The sequence below is a fragment of the Sus scrofa genome, chromosome 18 (genome assembly GCF_054392235.1).
Source record: "Sus scrofa isolate SSC_HxYL_T2T_F1_AM1 chromosome 18, Sscrofa_HxYL_maternal_Yorkshire_Landrace_v2.0, whole genome shotgun sequence".
Taxonomy (NCBI): Eukaryota; Metazoa; Chordata; class Mammalia; order Artiodactyla; family Suidae; genus Sus; species Sus scrofa.
In genome coordinates, this window is record NC_139400.1 from 29,726,900 (window position 1) to 29,747,179 (window position 20,280).

At 36.7% G+C, this 20,280-nt stretch overlaps 1 protein-coding gene across 4 annotated transcripts in view; it reads left to right on the forward strand.

Moving 5' to 3' along the window:
- The window catches only part of ZNF800 (zinc finger protein 800), a 52,299-nt gene that overhangs the window by 16,258 nt on the left and 15,761 nt on the right, over positions 1-20,280 (forward strand). For 2 of the 4 annotated variants that reach the window (XM_021079289.2, XM_085005593.1), the window contains 2 exons: positions 3,116-4,808; positions 6,044-7,822. In XM_021079289.2, coding sequence (XP_020934948.1) covers positions 3,116-4,808; position 6,044 — 1,694 coding nt within the window. In that variant the 3' untranslated portion in view covers positions 6,045-7,822. Of the gene's footprint in view, positions 1-3,115; positions 4,809-6,043; positions 7,823-20,280 lie in introns of those variants that run through there. The other 2 variants (XM_085005591.1, XM_085005592.1) reach the window with 1 other exon arrangement.

The window sequence follows — 20,280 nt, forward strand, 5'->3', positions numbered from 1 at the left end:
TAAGCCCAAGCTCCCGATCCCTCCCACTCCCTCCCCCTCCCATCAGGCAACCACAAGTCTCTTCTCCAAGTCCATGATTTTCTCTTCTGAGGAGATGAACATCAGTTTTATTCTCTGAAATTTATTAGATAAGTCATTTCATCAGAAATTAGATTGTGGAGTTCCCCTTGTGGCTCAGTGATAATGAACCCAACTAATATCCATGAAGATAAGGGTTCAGTTCTTGGCCTTGCTCAGTGGGTTAAGGATCTGGCTTTGCTCTGAACTGCAGTGTAGGTCACAGACACAGCTTGGATCTGGTGTTGCTGTGGCTGTGGTGTAGGCTGGCGGCTGTAGCTCCAATTAGACCCCTAGCCTGGGAAACTATATATTGCAGGTATGGCCCTAAAAAGCAAAAAAAAAAAAAAACTAACAAAGAAATTAGTTTGTGTTATAGGCTAACTTGAAATCTTAAATAGTTTTATGCAATGAAAGTAAGTAGTAGGCTAACAAAGTCTTTGTGGAACCCAAATATTTGTTGAATTAAGTGTAATGTCTCAGTATGATTAAGTTGCAGTATATGTAATGATACTACTTTCTTGTTTTAAGGAACTAATGTAAATTTCTTAAAATGTTTTAATAAGTAATAGGTTACTTTCATTATTTCTTGATCAGGAATTTAACTCTGTGGACTTACAAAATATAGAACATATTCTATCAGTTTGATATTACAGATGCATTGTAGATTTTGTGCATTTTTTCAACTTCACCTTTTTGAGATGGGAATGGAGTGCAGAACTCCAAATATCAAAAATACTGCTTTAATTATTAGCATGAAGTTGATTTAAAGTATATATAGGACATAAGATAAAGCAAAAACTTCATAATTGTCTGGAAACTTTTCCTATCATTGTTAGTTCTTACTATACTTCTTTTTATCCTTGAGATACAAATGAAAAGGCAGTCTGTAGAGATTAGTTTCAAATACAATCTTAATTAAAGAAGTAGTAGGGGAGTTCCCATTGTGGCTCAGCAGTAACAAACCCATTGAGTATCCATGAGGTTGCAAGTTTGATCCCTGGCCCCTGCTCAGTGGGTTAAGGATCCTGTGTTGCCATGAGCTGCAGTGTAGGTTGCAGACAAGGCTCGGATCTGGTGTTGCTGTGGATATGGCATAGGCCGGCATCTGCCACTTGGATTTGATCCCTAGCCTGGGACCCTCCATATGCTTCGGGTCTGTCCCTAAAAAGACCAAAAAAGGAGTTCCCGTCGTGGCGCAGTGGTTAACGAATCCGACTAGGAACCATGAGGTTGCGGGTTCGATCCCTGCCCTTGCTCAATGGGTTAACGATCCGGCGTTGCCGTGAGCTGTGGTGTAGGTTGCAGACGCGGCTCGGATCCCGCGTTGCTGTGGCTCTGGCGTAGGCCGGTGGCTACAGCTCCGATTCAACCCCTAGCCTGGGAATCTCCATGTGCCGAGGGAGCGGCCCAAGAAATAGCAACAATAACAACAACAACAAAAAGACAAAAAAAAAAAAAAAAAGACCAAAAAAAACTAGTAGGAAATTAGTTAATTTTCTGGCAGTTATTCTTTATTGTTTTTTTTTTAATATGGACTAAAGTTTAGTTGACTTTTAGAGGGAAATAGGTAAATGGATTTTCTGAATTATCATGCACTCTTCTTTGCAATCTCTCTCTTTTTTTTTTTTTTTTTTTCTTTTTAGGGCCGCATCTGCAGCATACAGAGGTTCCCAGACTAGGGGTCAAATTGGAGCTGTAGCTGCTGTCCTGTACCACAGCCACAGCAATGTGGGATCTGAGCGGCGTCTGCAACCTACACCACAGCTAATAGCAACACCGGATCCTCAACCCATTGCGTGAAGCCAAGGGTCGAACCTGTGTCCTCATGGATGCTAGTTACATTCGTTTCTGCTGAGCCATGATGGGAACTCCTGCAGTCTCATTCTAGAAATACTTCTGTGCAAGTATTATTGTTCTTACAAGGCTACTTTATCCATTTTAAAAAGGAAAACTAGTAGACTAGAAGAGCTATAATGAGTCATTTCTTGATTTTTAAGTAGATATCAGATTTGATGCTGTATTCATAGTTAGATTTTAGGGTTGTATGTAGAAACATAACCACTGTTAGACAACTCTTTTACGGTAGGAATATTAGGTTGCTTACAGAGGATATAATTCTTGCACAAGTAAGCTCTGTATTTTATTATTATTATTATTATTATTATTATTATTATTATTATTTTGTCTTTCTGCCTTTTCTAGGGCTGCACCCGCGGCATATGGAGATTCCCAGGCTAGGGGTCAAATTGGGATCCGAGCTGTGTCTACAACCTACATACACCACAGTTCATGGCAATGCTGGATTCTTAACAGACTGAGCAAGGCCAGGGATCGAACCTGAAACCTCGTGGTTCCTAGTCAGATTCGTTAACTACTGAGCCACAAAGGAAACTCCAGAGCTCTGTAGTTTTTAATAATTTGTTTTAATAGAAGTATGTCATGTTAAGAAAACGTATAATAGGGCTGAGTTTAGTCTATACATCATGTCATTCACTTTTATATATTTTCTTATAAATCTTTTTTTTTTTCCACTTTTTATAAGATCTTCGGATGTCCCCATACAGTTTAGAGTAGATTACTTGTTATGGATTAGGTTAATAGGAATGCTGTTGTGTTTTCTAAAAAAGTTATTTTTATGTATGTTAACTTTTTCCATGATTTTGTTTCATCCATCTTGGGTTATAAGAACTTTGACTTGCCTTTGCTAGCCTAAAAATTTTAGGCTAAAAATATAAATATTATTTTTATTGTTTAGGATATTCATGTGCTTATTTTATATTAAGGGTCCTTAGATGAGAAGTAGCTCTTCAGGTTGCATCTACTCCCTAACATTTGTGTACCATGTTGAGATTTTAAGTTAAAGCAAATTCTAGTTTGACTAATACTAGTTTTTAATCCTCATAAAACACTGAAAAGTAGATAACGCTCTTATAAAAGTAAATACGAACTAGTAAATAATAAATTTTAAGACAGAGGTTCATAATACATTTAAAAATTTTAGAGGGTTAGAACATGTTAATTATTTCGGATTAAAATGTTGTTTTTTCCTTAACAGACCTTCCTGATGTAAATGATAAACAAAGCCAAGCCATAAATGATCTCCTAGAAGCCATATATCCAAGTGTGGACAAGCAAGAATATATTATTAAACTAGAACCCATAGAAACTAACCAAAATGCAGTGTTTCAGTATATCTCAAGGACTGATAATCCTACCGAAGTTGCAGAGTCAAGCAGTACTCCTGAACAAACCGAAGTTCAAATACAGGACACTAGCACTGAACAGTCTAAAACAGCTCCAGTTACAGACACAGAGGTGGAAACTGTAGAGCCCCCTCCTGTTGAGATTGTTGCAGATGAAGTTGTACCTACATCTGATGAACAACCTCAGGAATCACAGGCTGACTTGGAAACTTCTGACAATTCTGATTTTGGTCACCAGTTGATATGTTGTCTTTGTAGAAAAGAATTTAATTCCAGACGAGGTGTTCGTCGTCACATTCGAAAAGTACACAAGAAAAAGATGGAAGAACTAAAAAAGTACATTGAAACACGAAAGAATCCAAACCAATCTTCTAAAGGACGCAGTAAGAATGTTCTAGTTCCATTAAGTAGGAGTTGTCCAGTATGTTGTAAATCATTTGCTACAAAAGCGAATGTAAGGAGGCATTTTGATGAAGTTCATAGAGGACTGAGGAGGGATTCAATTACTCCTGATATAGCAACAAAGCCTGGGCAACCTTTGTTCCTGGATTCTGTTTCTCCTAAAAAATCTTTTAAGACTCGAAAACAAAAGTCGTCTTCAAAGGCTGAATACAATTTAACTGCATGCAAATGCCTCCTTTGCAAGAGGAAATATAGTTCACAAATAATGCTTAAAAGACATATGCAAATTGTCCACAAGATAACTCTTTCTGGAACAAACTCTAAAAGAGAGAAAGGCCCCAATAATACTGCCAACAGTTCAGAAATAAAAGTTAAAGTTGAACCAGCAGATTCTGTAGAATCTTCACCCCCTTCCATTACCCATTCTCCACAGAATGAATTAAAGGGAACAAATCATTCAAATGAAAAAAAGAACACACCGGCAGCGCAGAAAAATAAAGTTAAACAAGACTCTGAAAGCCCTAAATCAACTAGTCCGTCTGCTGCAGGTGGCCAGCAAAAAACCAGGAAACCAAAACTTTCAGCTGGCTTTGACTTTAAGCAACTTTACTGTAAACTTTGTAAACGTCAGTTTACTTCGAAACAGAACTTGACTAAACACATTGAATTGCACACAGATGGGAATAACATTTATGTTAAATTCTACAAGTGTCCTCTTTGCACTTATGAAACTCGTCGGAAGCGTGATGTGATACGACATATAACTGTGGTTCATAAAAAGTCATCCCGTTATCTTGGGAAAATAACAGCCAGTTTAGAGATCAGAGCTATAAAAAAGCCCATTGATTTTGTTCTAAATAAAGTGGCAAAAAGAGGCCCTTCGAGGGACGAAGCAAAACATAGTGACGCAAAACATGATGGCACTTCTAACTCTCCTAGTAAAAAGTATGAAGTAGCTGACGTTGGTATTGAAGTTAAAGTCACAAAAAACTTTTCTCTTCACAGATGCAATAAATGTGGAAAGGCATTTGCCAAAAAGACTTATCTCGAACATCATAAGAAAACTCATAAGGCAAATGCTTCCAATTCACCTGAAGGAAACAAAACCAAAGGCCGAAGTACAAGATCTAAGGCTCTTGTCTGGTGAGGAACAGTTACAGAGTTTTGCTTTTTTCCCCCCATCGAACTAAAAAAAATCATTTGACCATAATTTGTAGCTGGTTCCATTTTAACACATGTTTGCTTCCATATATCTTATGGCAGTGGGAACTGCAAGAGTAATGTGCATATTGCATTTACCTCTTCAGTGACCTTTATTCCAGTGGCTTGGGAACAAAAGTTAACTTCAGAACTTATCTTCCACAGGACAATGCAATATAGTTATAGGTAGATGGCACAGGGTCAGTGCTTTCCTCTCAATGTTGTAAAATATATACATTTATATTGGCTTATGTTTACAATAGAAGTCTTCTGTTTAACTAACTTTGCACAGGTTTAATTTGATTCAGTGACTTAGTCTACTAATTAATACATTGTAGGAAAGTTAAATATAATAGAATGAATTTGTGAAGGCGATAATTATAGGAAAAAATCTTTTGAGGCACTGTAATTATTGTAAAAATTAATCTGTGATGGCTAAATAAAGTGCTGCACTCAGAAAAAAAAAATCCCCAAATTGAATTTAGAATGATTAGCATTTATTATTTACATTTAACATAGTGCTTCCAGGCAAAGGGGGAAACTTGATAAACGAAAGTGTGGATTTTTTTTTTTTTCCTTCTCCTTGGGAGTATGTGTTAGTTACTGTTTTTTAGTTTTGATCTATAGAAACAGTGATTGTTTAGGTCCAAGATCCTCCTATTTTTACCTTTTTGTTTAAATAAACTTTTGGTGATCATCATTTCAACATAGTTAATATTATTAAGTAGGGTTTTTTTTTTTTTTTTTTGTGGTTGTGTTGCAAAAAAAAAGTAAAATCCCTATTGAGAAGAAAGAAAAAATACTACTTTTTAAGAGGGTTTTGAGAGAAATGTAGATTTTTTAAAATGCATAATAAAATAAGGAGTAGACTCCCTGTACTTGTTTTTGCAAGTCTCTCTATATTTAAAAAGTTTGCCTTCAGTACCTGTGTCCCTTGTATTAAAACATTTAATATATTTAATTAGTACTAAATTAGTTTTGGATTCCAGTTCTAAAGCAGTATACCTAGTTTGAGTGCTGAGTAGGTTAAATGTTGCGGTTTGATTATCACATTTTTTTATTTGTATAGAAAACTTGAGATGAAACCATCCTTTAGTAGTCATTTACTGTTGTATAATTTTAAAGACAAGATTTTATTGGTAAACTCAAAGTGTTCATTTATTCCCATTTCTCCTCAGATAACTTCAAGTGATGTACGAAAAGGTTTGGAGTTCATTTTTGTGGAAAGACTTTAAATTGGTGTTAGAACCACTAAACGTCTTCAAATGGTACCATGATGAAAAAAAAAGAAAAAAAATTGATAAATTTTGACTGTAACTGCTGTTTTCTGACTAAAATAATAACCATCTAACCACTTGTTTATAAGGCACTGCCTCTTCCAGCACTTTTAAGTAGCTGTGACATTACATGTTGTCATCACAGTCTATCAGCTCACCACCCCTTGTGTATTTAGTCTACCGTTTCTGCAAAAATGTTGCAAATTTTGTTTTCCAAACAATTTGTTGATCATCAACCTGATCAACAACCTGAAGAAATATCACCACTGGTGATTTTTAATTAACTAAGACTTTATATCTTAGGGTATTAGTTTCGTTCCACTTTATTTGACACAATTTTTATCTGGATCATACAGATATATAATTTTCTAGTGATTGTATGTTAGGACCAAAAGATAAATTAATATCAACACATTATAAATATTTAGCTTACTAAATATTTGTAATTATTTTTGCATCCATTATTTCTAACTTGTTTTCTAGCACTTAAATGTTTGAAAGTTTCATTCTAAAATATATAGCACAGGAAAGTTCCAGTTCATTTTCATCCATGGATCATCACGTTTTTCGCTCGTAAACATCCAAGGTTTTTATGAAAATTAAACATTCCCCCTTTTTTCTTTAAATTTTATACAAAGCACTTTAATGATAGATGCAACTTAATTTTTCAGATTTTTCTTTCTTTGTTTAAAGACCACACATTTACTAATGTTAATATGAAGGTAGTAAATAGCTTACTGATATTTTATGGATGCAGACAATCCCTGCACAACCACTTCTTATAATACTCATTTATTTCTTTAAATATTGCTTCAAAAGGAAGATGGGGATATAAACCCTGATTTTTTTTTTCCTCCCAAGTAAAATCTTAAATGACCACTTTAGACAATATTTGATTCCTACTGTAAAATTTAGAAAATAATGAATTTTTGTCCATTTTTGTAATCAAGATTTTAGGGAAAACAGAAGTACATCTATCTTTAATGAAATATTGGGCAGGTTTTTATGTATCAATATTTTGTACTTTTTAGGGAATATTTTATTTTTTAGTGATTTTTGTCAAATTATAATTTTAAAAGGTACAGCAGAGAATATACCATGTTTTTATATAGGTTCACACCTGTACTTAGGAGGGACCCTGTCCATCTATATACTTTTTGTATGAAATTTTAAAATGCTGAAGATCCACAAAGTCATAATAAAATGCTTTTATAGCTAGAAAAACATTTACCCTTCCCAGTGCTTTGCACTAAAATATACTGTGAAAGGAAACTAGAAAGACTGTACTGTTGCTGGAAATGTTCTATATTGAATGTACATGCTCTTGTTGGAAATGTACTATATGTGATGGAAATAAACCAGACTCAAAGTTATTTCAGCTAAATGTGCTTCAACAAAGGTGCATTGGTTGAAACTTAAATGTTTTATTATCAAATTTATTTAGTGACTATGAGCAGCTACACTTGAATTTTACCCTGATAGTTTTATTTTTAAGAACTAGAGTGATAATTTCTCTTTAATTTAAAAAAGGATTTACTTTTCCACGTATGGAAAACTTGTACTTATAGGTCTAATTTTAATGTTTGATAGCGTAATATATTTAGGGAACTAAATGTGTAGGTGTTATTTATAAACCATCTTCATTAGTTGCACATTATTAAACCTGTATGTTGGACTTTTGCAAGGTGTTATCTTTTATGCATTCCTACACACAAGACATACTCCAAAGATATTTTCCAGACTTAAGTACCTATAACAAGTGGAAAGATATGAGGATTTCCTGCTGCAGCTTCTCATCTGTATGCAAGCCTTTTCCTTTCTTACTTGTTAAAGACTGTAGAGAAGAAAGCGAAGTGGTCTAAAGTTGGTGGAGGAGAGTTGGGAATTGGGAATTGCTGGAATTCCTTTACTCTTCTCACCTCTTTCCACAGGGTCATTCACAGTTTGTCTCCTCTGTCACAACTTTAGGACCACAGAGCAGAAATTTAGGAGAAGGAATTGAGGGTTCTGAGGTCTGTAGAAAGAGTTCATCTGGGTCATAGAGAAAAAAGTAGCACCATGTCAGGACTTGTCAAAGTTAGAAGGGCCTGGAGCGATTAAGGCTATTTTATCATGATAGCCAAATTAATGGGATCATGGCAGACAAAGCAGTTAGAGGCTAAAGTAGGACTGGTTAAGAAAGGTAGAATGACCAAGTAGGAAGTGGTTAGAAATTCTTTGTTTTTCCTATCCCTTTCTGGTCTTCATCCTTATTTTTCGATTTTATTTTGACTCGAGCTTTTTCGTTTCAGAGGCTTGGCCTTGAGGCCCTTGAAGACAAGAGGCCTAAGAAACTTGTGCCAGAAGCTTTTCTATACATAGGCTATATAAACAAATATTTATAGCACTTTTTTTGAAGGAAGAAGTAGTTAAGCAGATAAAGAACCATTTTACATTAAGACCTATATCTCTGGCTATAAATTATATCTACCTTTGCTGCTGTTTAATCAATTAAGAATTTTTCTATAGAATTTAACTCATCTTCCTTCCTGAAGATACCTTTCACTCCTAAATGTGGAAGAGGAGAAACAATGAAAGGTATGGTTTGCACTTCAACTTCGTAAGTTTGTATATAGCAAGAGAGCTGGAGGAGGTATTGGCTGACATTGAGCAGGTATTCATTGGGACGTATACCTTGAATGCACAATAACCATTTTTGGGGGTTCATGTCTCTTCCTCCTCTCCACTCCCTACTTCAAGAAGAAAACCTTTTTAAAGAATGTATATATTCTTGAAGAATATATAAATTACCCATCCTTAATTTTCAGCTTAATTTTATACATAAGAGCCAAAATTTTGATTGACATAGATTGCTTATATTGCTGAAAAGTACTTTCACATTTTTTTAGGAATGTGTATTACATTGCTTTATGATCAGTAGGCTGTTCTACTCAGTTTGCTTTAAAGAGCCTGTGCATGCAGTAGAGGGGAGTTTAGTGATTGTGCTATTCTGAGAGGCTGTGCGTACAGAAAGAGGAGTCTCCCAGTAGGTGAAGGGCGTGCAGATGTGGAGAAAGGCATCAGTATCATTTTCTGTTGCGAAGTTGCAAAAGATCTCTGCAAATAGCTTGATCACTGAAAATGAGATTGAAAATGCTTCTAAAACTTTAGAAATTAGGTGTCTAGGTTCCCTTTAGTGGCCCATGGAAGCCTTCTAGATGTTTAGGATTAGAATTTACTTTCGTGATGGAATCATTAGATTACTTTAGATTATGATTCAGGCAAGGTGGTAGTTGACATGAGCCAGGTTCTAAGGTAAAGGCAGCAAGATGTTGGCTGTGCTGTTAGACAGAATCCTTCTATACTCTGTGCTGTTCTTTTCTCTCTTCTCTGACTTTAAGGGCTAATGGAAACATCAGCAGTTTTTGTTTTGTTTGTTTTGTTTGTTTTTTTTTTTTGTCTTTTTTTAAGGCCACGCCCGTGGCATATGGAGGTTCCCAGGCTAGGGGTCAAATCGGAGCTATAGCCACCGGCCTACACCACAGCCACAACAACTTGGGATCCAAGCCATGTCTACAACCTACATACACCACAGTTCATGGCAATGCTGGATCCTTAACCCACTGAGCAAGGCCAGGGATCGAACCTGAGTCCTCAATGGCTGCTAGTTGGGTTCATTAACCACCAAGCCACGATGGGAACTCCAGCAGCAGTCTTAATAAGTGGCTGTTAGTTGCTCGGTTTCTAGGACACTAGGCACATGATAGAATGCAGAATAAAACCTGTCTCACTGAAACTCACCTACAATTACTTTGGCTTTTCTAACTTTAGAAATTCATTTACTCTCTCTCATAATTTCTTTCAGTACCCTATTCTTTTGATCTCTATTCTGAGCTTCTGGCTCTTTTCTTTTTTCTCTTCTGGTTAATTAACAGATCATTAGTACTAAGAGAGCTAGAATCTTTTCTTGAGAAGGTAAGAAAGTAAAAAGCCAGCCCATTCTTCCTGAATCTTTATCTTTCTACACTTGATTTGTCAGGTTTGCTATTTATTTTTCAAGCTTCTTTTTCTACATATATTCACCGCTATCACACCACAAGCAGAGAGAAACAATAATAAATGCCATCGGTGTGTCTGGTTGAGAAAATGCCTGAACTTGGAGGTTTTGGTGTTTGTGCCCACTCAGCAGAGTTAATTTGCTTGTTTGTGTTTTTGAAGTCAGGGACTGTGTCATGATAATTATGTTTAGTGCCTAGTATGTTTTCATGGATACCTAGGCACTTTAAATAAATGTTTAATAATGATGTTAAGGTAGGTAGTAGTTTTTCCCATCTCAAAATTGTGCTGTCATATATTTTGAGACCTTGTGTCTTAATCTCCTACTAAACTCTTGTTATCTCAATATTGATGGATGGAATTTACTTTAGAAAGTATCGCCAGTGCTAAAATGAGAATTTATGATAATAAAGAGGATTTTTAGTATTAGCTGATAGTAGTGAGCAATCATGGAATGCTTACTGTATGCCAAACACTTTGCTAGTTCTTTACATGCATAATGCCCTTAGTCCACCAGCAACCCTGTGAAGTAAGAATTGTTCCTTCATTATCCCTACTTTACAGAATAGAAAATTGAAGCTTAGAGAAGTTCAAGCATTTACTCAAGTTCACATAGCAAGTAAATTACAGAATTGAGACTTCACGCCAAGGTCAGCTACAAAACATGTGCCCTTAATCAGCTTACCTTATATTTGCAGATTTTGTTTGTAAGGCACGCTCACTACCTTACTTGTTGGCAGCTTGGTGTAATTATCTGGAGCTAGATTAGTTGATGAGATTTTTGGATCCATAAATTATTTTCTATGTGACCTTGTGCAAGTTAAGTTACTTAAACATTCTGTATCCTAGTTACCTCACTTGTGAAACAAAACTATTTCTTACCTCATAGGATTGTTGTGAGGATAAAATGAAAAATATATTAAAATGCTTAAGATGGTCCTTGTCATGTTATGGATAGATATTAGATATGATTACTATATGTGATTTTCACAGTATATCCAAATGGGGAATTTTTAAGATTACCTCTTAAAGTTAAATTTAAGGGGAAATGTGTGTATTAGAAGAGTGAACTTTATTGCTATGCATCATCACATTTTAATTGCTCCTTTAGCATTTAATTGGGAAAGAAGACAGCCGACTTTATTATTTGCTACTGATTTTCTTCTGATCAGAATATTACTAATTTATCATTCCTATTCATATTTTTTATTTATCTTGAAAAAGGTATTTAAGTTAGGCTTCATCTTTATCATTACTCCTTAGAATAGCCCATCTGTCTTAAAATATTCATTAGGATATGTTCTACACGCAATGTTTTGATTTTGGTCATGTGAATAATATTGACATGGAGCAAATATTAATGAACACAGCTTGAAATATTTCTATGAAACTAAAGTAGGTATGCAGTATTACTTGAAAGCAGGCATTCAGTTGTGGAAAGAGTGGATTCTTCAGGAGAGCATGATTTGGGCTAAGTCAGAAATTTCTTTGGTGAGTGTGTCATAGAGATAAAAAGAAAGGTACTTTTCAAGTCTTGCCAGTGGCAGTCATTAGTGGCAGTACTCCAGATTTCAACTGAGGCCTCATGACTGTTAAGTTATCTGCTAAGAGGGCTTACCCACACACCTGCCTGTTCCTGATCTTGCTGTTTTTTTTTTTTTTTTTAACCATGATATGATGATTTTAGAAATTTTTTGTATTTAGGGATAATTTGAAACACCAGAGAACCTTTGTTTCTAGGTTTGGATGAACCTTCTTATCTTGAACTGCCGATCAAGTGCTGGGGTTCCAGCACCGGGGTTGTGTGACTTCTTCTTAATGCTGAAATATTTATATCAGGTATCTGAGCATATTCCTGGCACACAAAAATTGTAATGTCTAAGCAATAGAATGATATGGTTGAAAAAATAAACAAAAATTAATTGCTTGAGCAATAACCTGCAACTATCCGAATGTCCTGGTAACATTTTCAGTACAAGAGCATGTGATGATGTTATGCTCAGAGGAGAAATTATTACACCAAAATGAACCCTAAATGCATGGAACTCTCTTTACAACTCAGGTTTTGAATGTTAGTTTTTAATCCCTTCTATCTCTGGGATTATCCTGAAAATAAACTAGCTCTGAGAAATGGAACTGTGACTTTTAGTCAGACTTTTCTTTCTGAGCTGTGCAAAAATAAATTTTTTAGAAAGTTGAGACTCCTCTTGGCTAAATTGATGCTTTGGTGGACCTAAATCCCAAAGTATCTTGTTGTGTCTGGTAGTTTTTATTTTGAATGGGAAGAAAAAGTAAGGAATACTTTTCTTCTAAGAAAAAAATAGCGAATCTCTAGGAACATTGTGTACACAAGTGATTGAATTATATGAAAAAAAATAAGTTTTAGGGAAAGGACTTTTATGTAGTCTTGGATTTTTGACTTCTAAGTTGTTAGGTGTAACAGCATATAAGCTTCAGTAGGAGAGTGGCCATGTCATTTTCATGCCTATTGCTCATTATATATTTACCAAGTTCCTTGGAATCCGACATGCTGGGCATTCGTAGGTGTTTGAGACTTTCCTGAGCTTCCTTCTCCTTTCCTTTGAACGGGCAAACTTGGGGGACATAAGATAGGCTTATAGGGCTGTCATAGACAAGAACACACTTGGTGAAATTTGTACATCATTTTCAATATTTATATATCCTCAAGGTAAACTTTGCTCAAAACATTTTCGTGATTTTTCAGTTTGTTTATTTTTTTCCTGGCTGTCTTGACTAGTCAGCTGTTGTTTCTTGTGATTGTTAGTAAACAAAATCACTTATTTACCATGAAATTTGGATACAAACATTTATGCATACACGAGAGGAAGAAACTTTGGAAGGAGATGGTTTTGGAGTTCCCTGGTAGCCTAGAAGTTGGGGCTCCATGTTGTCACTGTTGTGGCTCAGATCACTGCTGTGGTATGGGGACAATTCCTGGCCTGGGAACTTCCCCATACTGAGGATGTGGCAAAAAAACAAAAACAAAAAGCAAAAAAAACCACCCAGGGCACATTAGAGATGGTTTTGTTGCCTGTAACTGCCCCAGATCGCTTTTCCTTTTTTTTTAGGGCCACACTAGCAGCACATGGAGGTTCCCAGGCTAGGGGTCTAGTTGGAGCTACAGCTGCTGGCCTACGCCACAGCCACAGCAATGCCAGATCCGAGCCATGTCTGTGACCTACACCACGGCTCGTGGCAACGCTGGATCCTTAACCCACTGAGCGAAGCTAGGGATCAAACCTGCAACCTCATGGTTCCTAGTCAGGTTCGTTTCCACTGTGCCGTGACGGGAACTTCCCCCGCCCGGGTCTCTCTTTCATTTCTAAGTGTATAATTGTAGTGATAGGAATTGTTCATTTTTAAGGCTTTAGATACTTTTTTGAAGGTCATTTCTCTCTTTTTTTAAAGTTTTGTTGAAGTATAGTTGTTTTATAAGTTTGTGATAATTTCTGCTGTACAACAAAGTGATTCAGTCACACATATACACACATCCGTTTTCTTTCAGATTTTTTTTTCCCACATAGATTATCACAGGATATTGGGTCAAGTTCTATGTACTATATAATCGTTCCAGATACCTCAGTGCATATGCCAATCCCACACCCCAGTGCATCCATCTCCCCCCACTTGTCCCCTTTGTGAAGATCATTTCTTTCTAAAACAGTTAACTAGAGCTAAAGAACACAATGTCTTCACAGATTCTGCAAGATGGAAGTAAGGCCCACAATACTTGGATTACCAGCTACCACCCAATTTGCCATGTCTTCTAATTGCAGATGTGTGAGTGCATGTGCATCCGTGATACCAGTATTGTGCTACCCTTTTTGTTGTTGCAAACAGAGTTTTAGTTGGTCCATCGCTAGTAAAAGTTTTTTTGAAGGCATTGTATGGGGAAATAAGAGATAAAGGTGACCAGGTCTTAAGGGAATCTAGAAGTGAATGTACAAACTGGCTTCACTGTATAGGTTTCAACTATGTGTTAAACCGGAAAAATTAACCCACTCTAGTGACTGGGTGTTGCCCTCTTAGCAGCAGGAGTATTGCTTCTCTGCTATTAGCCCTTCTCAGACTCTGCTTTCACTTAAAAACAAAAACCCTAGTTACCTCATTTGGTGTCTTCTCAATGTGGATATATAACCGCCTCGTTACTTCCGCCGCTTGCCTTCTGTATCTTTCAACTCCTTTGCCTCTCCATGTAGTTTGAATTCAGACTCTTGTAAGAGAAAATCTGACTGGTTCAGTACAGGCTCTTGTAGGCAAGTCTCCCACGCCAGTCCGCTTCAAAGGTTGCTGGCCAGAGTGTGCTCTTCGGAGCTTGGCTGTCCTGGGACAAGGTGCTTTGTTTTTCCTGTCACTGGTGATCATGGTGGCAGAGTCGGTAGCATGGAACATGACCCTGGACCCAGTAAAAGAAACCTTTTGGTGCCAGGTTTTTACAAGAGGGGTCTGGATAGCTCTAGAATGTAGTAATCATTCCAGTACACGTGGTTTTCTAACATTTTGAAGGTGCTAGAAGTAAAGGGAACCTCTGGGCTTGACTGTTAACATCAGTGCAGCACTAACAATTCTTTCCATACTGAGATGTGGGAGAGGGTTTTCTCATCAGCATCTGCAGTTCCTTTTCTGAACTGCCTGTCTTCATCTTTGGCTTTGCAGCTTCCTAGACAGCCTGAGTTTTCACTCAGAAACAGCCATTACACATCCTTTAATGGCATATTAGGTCATTCTGTCAGTTGCTGCTATTTTCCAGACACCCACAGTTATGCAGCACAATTTGAGGTGGTGATGTAGTGACTCTGTAAAGTATTGATTCTGCCCTTCTATTTTCCACATCTGAGCTTACTCTGCGGTAGCTGCTTTATTTCGTCTCAGTCGTTCCTTCAGTGATAGACACTATTGAGTGTTCATCGTGGGTCTGGCACCTTTCCATTCTTCTGAGAAAGAATCAAACAGTGTTTAAAACATGGATTTTTAAGAATCATGCATACCTGAGTTCAAGTCCTGCCTCCTTTACTTACTAACTGCATTTTGGCCAAGTTACTTAGTTTTGCTAAGATTTTCTCATCTGTAAAATGACAGTGTTAGAAACTGTGTTATAGTGGGTTCGTTGTAGGAGCTTTTAACAGTTTAGTGATGTAGTATATGCAGTATACTTAGCACAGTGCCTGGCCCAAGAGCTCGACAAATAGATATAAATACTGTTTCAGTGATCACTAAAAATTGCTATCATTTTGCTGCCAAAATACTTTCTGGCACTTGCCAAATAGTTTCTGGTTATCTTGCTTTGCCATTTGATGTTCGTTGCCTTTTTGTTGGTATTAATCCAGCCGTTTAAGGAAAAGTCAGATGTAACATCTGTGATGAAGCCAAGATAGCATAGTCTAATGCATAGTTTTGAGTAGCAAAATTCAAAACAGTTTTCAGTTTTATTATTATTTTTTGTAACCATTGGACTACAGGTATAAGAACTTATTCTGAGTATACAAGAAAAAATTACGTCTTCTCTTTGTATCACTAATGCCTCTGCTAGTGTGCCTGGCAGATAACTGGTTCTAAGAGAATGTTGAAGGAAGGAAAGATGGAAGGCAGGAATATTACCTCAGTTATCTTCAGGCTTATCATTAGTACACAATATCTCTTTGCTTTAAGCTTCTTTTCCCATTACTTCATCTTGATCTATATAGCTTCTGTACCCGTGAGTTTCTCTTTATTTCTGTTACTGAAGGCTTCTGTTTCCTGACATTTCGTTTGAGCCTCCTAGCATCTGCCGTTGCTCCTAAGTAATGGTGATAGATTCAAACCCATGGGAGTGCTGTATTGACTGAATACCCTGATAAATAATCCATAATCAGTTACACACTGTATGGGTATACATTTAGTGATTTTCTTAAAAAGATTAACTTTTGTTAAATTTATACACATTAAATTCTGTGAAATGCACTTTCATATTCCACTCCCAGATCTAAACAAAGTAAGCCTACAAGTGTTGATTGCCTCTTCTGTCATTTGTGTAACCTTAGGAATTTAGTTATTTCATTTTTCCAGTTCTGACATTGCTACTTCAGAACTTTTACACTGTCCTTAGAGCCTCCAACCTGATTGTGCTTCCTTGGTAAGAGACAACCTTGCCTATATCAGTGGCAAAAGGTAGAGAACATTTCCTTATGCTCCTCATGTGTTCGCATACTATTCTGTTTTAGCATGAATTTCCCTATACCGTAGTTGTTTATTTTGATGTCTTCCTTCTCCAGTAAGGTCTTAGGAGACCTGTGCCTTGGTCACCATTGATTCCTCAGGGCCTAGGGTAGTTCTTGGTGTGTAGTGGATATTCAGTAAATACTTGTTGAATGAATGAACAATATAGAACCATGCCTGTACCATTCACTTGTAAACCATCTGCAGTTTTTTTCTACCCTTACATTTTTATTGAAAGTTCACTTGAAAAAAAAAAAAAAAAAGAAAGTTTACTTGAAAGACCTCAGTGACCTCAAAAGTACTGAATCTAGTGCCTTCCTGCTTCCCATCATGCTTGACCTCTCTGCAACCATTAATACTTACAAAAATCTACTTGCCCCAGATTGTTATGGTCAGTTTTAACTGGTCAGTTTGGGCTAGTCTCAGCATGGTACTGCATTCAAAAGAAACTATTTTACAGAAATCTTCCAAGGAGATAGAAAGATAAAATTATGTAAAGCTGAGCAAACTTTATACAAATTCTCTTTATCCATCTCTGTTCTCAAATCCTCATGTAGCTTGGCAACTTCTCTTAATCTCTTTCCCCAAATCCTCTGTAAAATTTCTTTCAGTACCTCTTGTCCACTTTTCCATCTTCTGAGTCTCTTATTTTCTCCAAGAATAACTTTGCTCTTTCCAATTTAAATTGCGTTAGCCTCTCAGCTTCTTCCAGTTCTTTTCTGTAACTTGTTATCCTGTTAAGCATTCCCTTGACTTCATTTGGCTTGTCCTTACCAATTTTCTTTGCATGATTTTACTTAATTTTAAAGCCTTAGATAAGACATGATCTTCTTCAGTATTTCTGAGTCTTTCTGTAATGCCCCGTCTATAACTATATTGAAGTTATCTATTTGTGTCTCTCCCCAAGGCTATAAGCATCTTAAGTATAGGGCTCCTATCTCTTCTTTATACCTCTGGCTTCTAGCATAGTACCTGGAACATGGTGGATGTTGAGAAACATTTATTGAACTGAAGTTCCTGTGAACTCTGCTCCTTCCTCTCTTGCCACTGACTTTTATTTTGTTACTAAACCTTTAATATGGACCAGAGTTTCCATACTTTTTTTTTCTTTCTTTATGCTTTCTTACTGATTCCTCTACTCCTAAAGCATCACCTATTCTGTGAAGATGACCCCAGACCTGTTTTCTTGTCAAGCTATTCTGATAACAAGACCATTTGTTTTCAAAGTCGTATGTCAGACATCTCTACATGCATATTTCTCCATATCTTAAGCAACAGAAACTTAGCACACCAAACTTAGTATCTTCTCTTTAAACACTCTCCTTTATGTGTTTGCTGTTTTATTCACACCCCTAACTTCCTGATTACCTAGGCTAGTTAGCATTCTAGGAAATACCTTGACTTCTTTTTATCTTACACTCTTTGCCTAATCAGTGATCAATACTTGTCTATCCTGCCTTTGAATGTTTTTCACATTTGGCTCCCCCTTGTGATCTCCACCTTTGGTAGTTTAGTTTGGACTCTTATCTCTTACCTACATTGCAGCAGTAGTCTCTTAACTGACCTCCTCTCTAATCTGTCTTCCATGGTGTTGTCAGAACTATCTTCCTAAAACACAGTTCTGTTGTTACTATGTGTTTATTGCTTAACTAACTTACTCATTGTCAGGTCTCAGCTTCGATGTCATTTCTGAATAAAGACAACCTAAAGTAGTTTTCCTGTAGTTCTGTTTCATGTCCCTTTCCCATTGACATGTAATAGTTTTTATATTTGAACACTGATTTGTTTAATGTGTCTTCCCACTGGAGAGATTTATGTAAGCGACTGCGGAGAGTGATGCACACCCTGTGCCTAGCACAGTGCTTTGGATATAGTAATGCTTAAAAAGTATTTGTTGAATGATTGGGTGGATAATAGATGGCTTATCACTATAGGGAAACCGGAGATAGCAAAGGCAGAAAAGATACAGGATCCTAGAATCTTCTTACATTTTCACAGACCTTGGTCTATAGGTCTAGCCTTCTGAACTAGTAATGGGCTTTCCTCCGCCACCCCACCTCCCCATTTGCATTTACTTCCCTGAGGATGGGAGTAGTCAATACCCCACACTCACTCTACTGCTGATTGACTATAGTTGATCTGGGGGCTGTAGGGTAGTGGCAGCTAGATTTGTTTACCTGTTAATGCATAGGTGGTGCTCCAGGTGTGCAGGCAAACAGGTATTTGCTAAATTGAGTTAACCCAGATTCCTTTTTAGCCTCTTGAGTGATGCAGGCCTATGTACCTCATGTTAATTAAGGTGTTTATTATTTGTAGAACTAGTTGTGTTTGAAATGAGTTATTTATTTGCCTCTTAAAGACTAAATATTTTTTAATTTAGCAAACTTATTGAATGTAAAATGAAAATTATATTTTAAAATGTTATCTAGAGACAGATTAGTAATGGTAAGCAAATTAAACTCCCCCTTGTGGAGCATTCTCAGGTTTTAAAAGTCAAAAGAATTTCATAATATTCTTTAGATTTCACTGTCTCTTAAGACTTGCTTCATCCATTCAGTAGATATACTGAGCTCCTGCTTTGTGTAAGGCATTGAATTAGGTACTAGGGTTACAGAGATAAGAAATGCAATTCCTTCTCTCAAGTACTGTGAAAGAAGAACACCATATAAGGATACACAGAAATTAAGACACACTGAGGGATTGGTGAAGCCTTCTCATAACACATTCATTCATTTTTAAGTTGAGTTTTGAAAGAGCTAGGAAGAAAACCTTTCCAGGTAGGTACAGAAGACATGAGACCACATGTAGACCAAGGGAAGGAGTATTGCCAAATCAAGAAAGATACCAAGAAGAATAGTTTAAATCATATTTTCAAAATTAAGGACAGCTGTCGAAGGGTTTTAAGCCAAGGGCATCTGATAGAATTGAGGAGATTGAATTGGAGGTAGGAGAAGGGTAAGACTTGTGGTAGGGAAGTCAAATAGAAACTAGTTTCAGAAATTTAAATAAGAAGTGATAAGAGCCTAAATTTAGATAATGGCACTGAGTCTATGGAGATGGATATACATACTGTAATTATTTCGAAAGTGGAATCTTTGGAGTTGAAGACGGAGTCTAGTGTGATTACCAGGCTTAGACATTTTGGTTGGCCAGGTGGGTGGAACAATTCTTCAAGGTGGAACACAGGAGAAGGAATACTTTTCCAGTGGGGAAAGTGTTGAATTAAAGTTAGGATGAGTTTGAAGTGCTTATAGGACATCTAATCGGTGATGCTTAGCATGAGTGGGATATAGACTAGACGTCAGGAGAGAGACTGCCCAGGGGCTCTCCATTTAGGAGTCTCATCTACCTGTGGTTGTTGAAACCATGGGTTGCAAAGAGATTGCTGGGAAGAATAAATAGTCAACATATCATACCAATTCTCACATTCTTTTTATTTATTATATAATTTGGGTCAGTGCCTGCCCACCTCAGTTTTTCATTTGGAAATGATGTTTGGCTAGCATTGGTTCTCTTTCTGTCTCCTCCCCACCACTACATATGAAAGCTATAGTATGTTATTTGATACCACTCTAAGAAGTGCTGGATAATTAAATTGTAGTAGTATTAGGCAGTGTGAACTGATCTGTGTATGGTATTTAGAGGGCTTTTTCAAAAGTCTAAGATAAAGACATATTTTAATAGATGATTTCTTTAAAAAAGAAATCTTATTTTTTTTAAATAAAACAATCTATTAATTTTCTGGACTGAACAAGATGTGTTTAAGTCCCAAAGCTTTGGTCTATCCAGAAGTTGTTTGTGACTTAGTCCCTATGTCTCTGACCAAGGCAGAAACTATTTCTGAAAATTAGGAGGAGGCCATCTGGGTAAACTAATAGAATCTGACA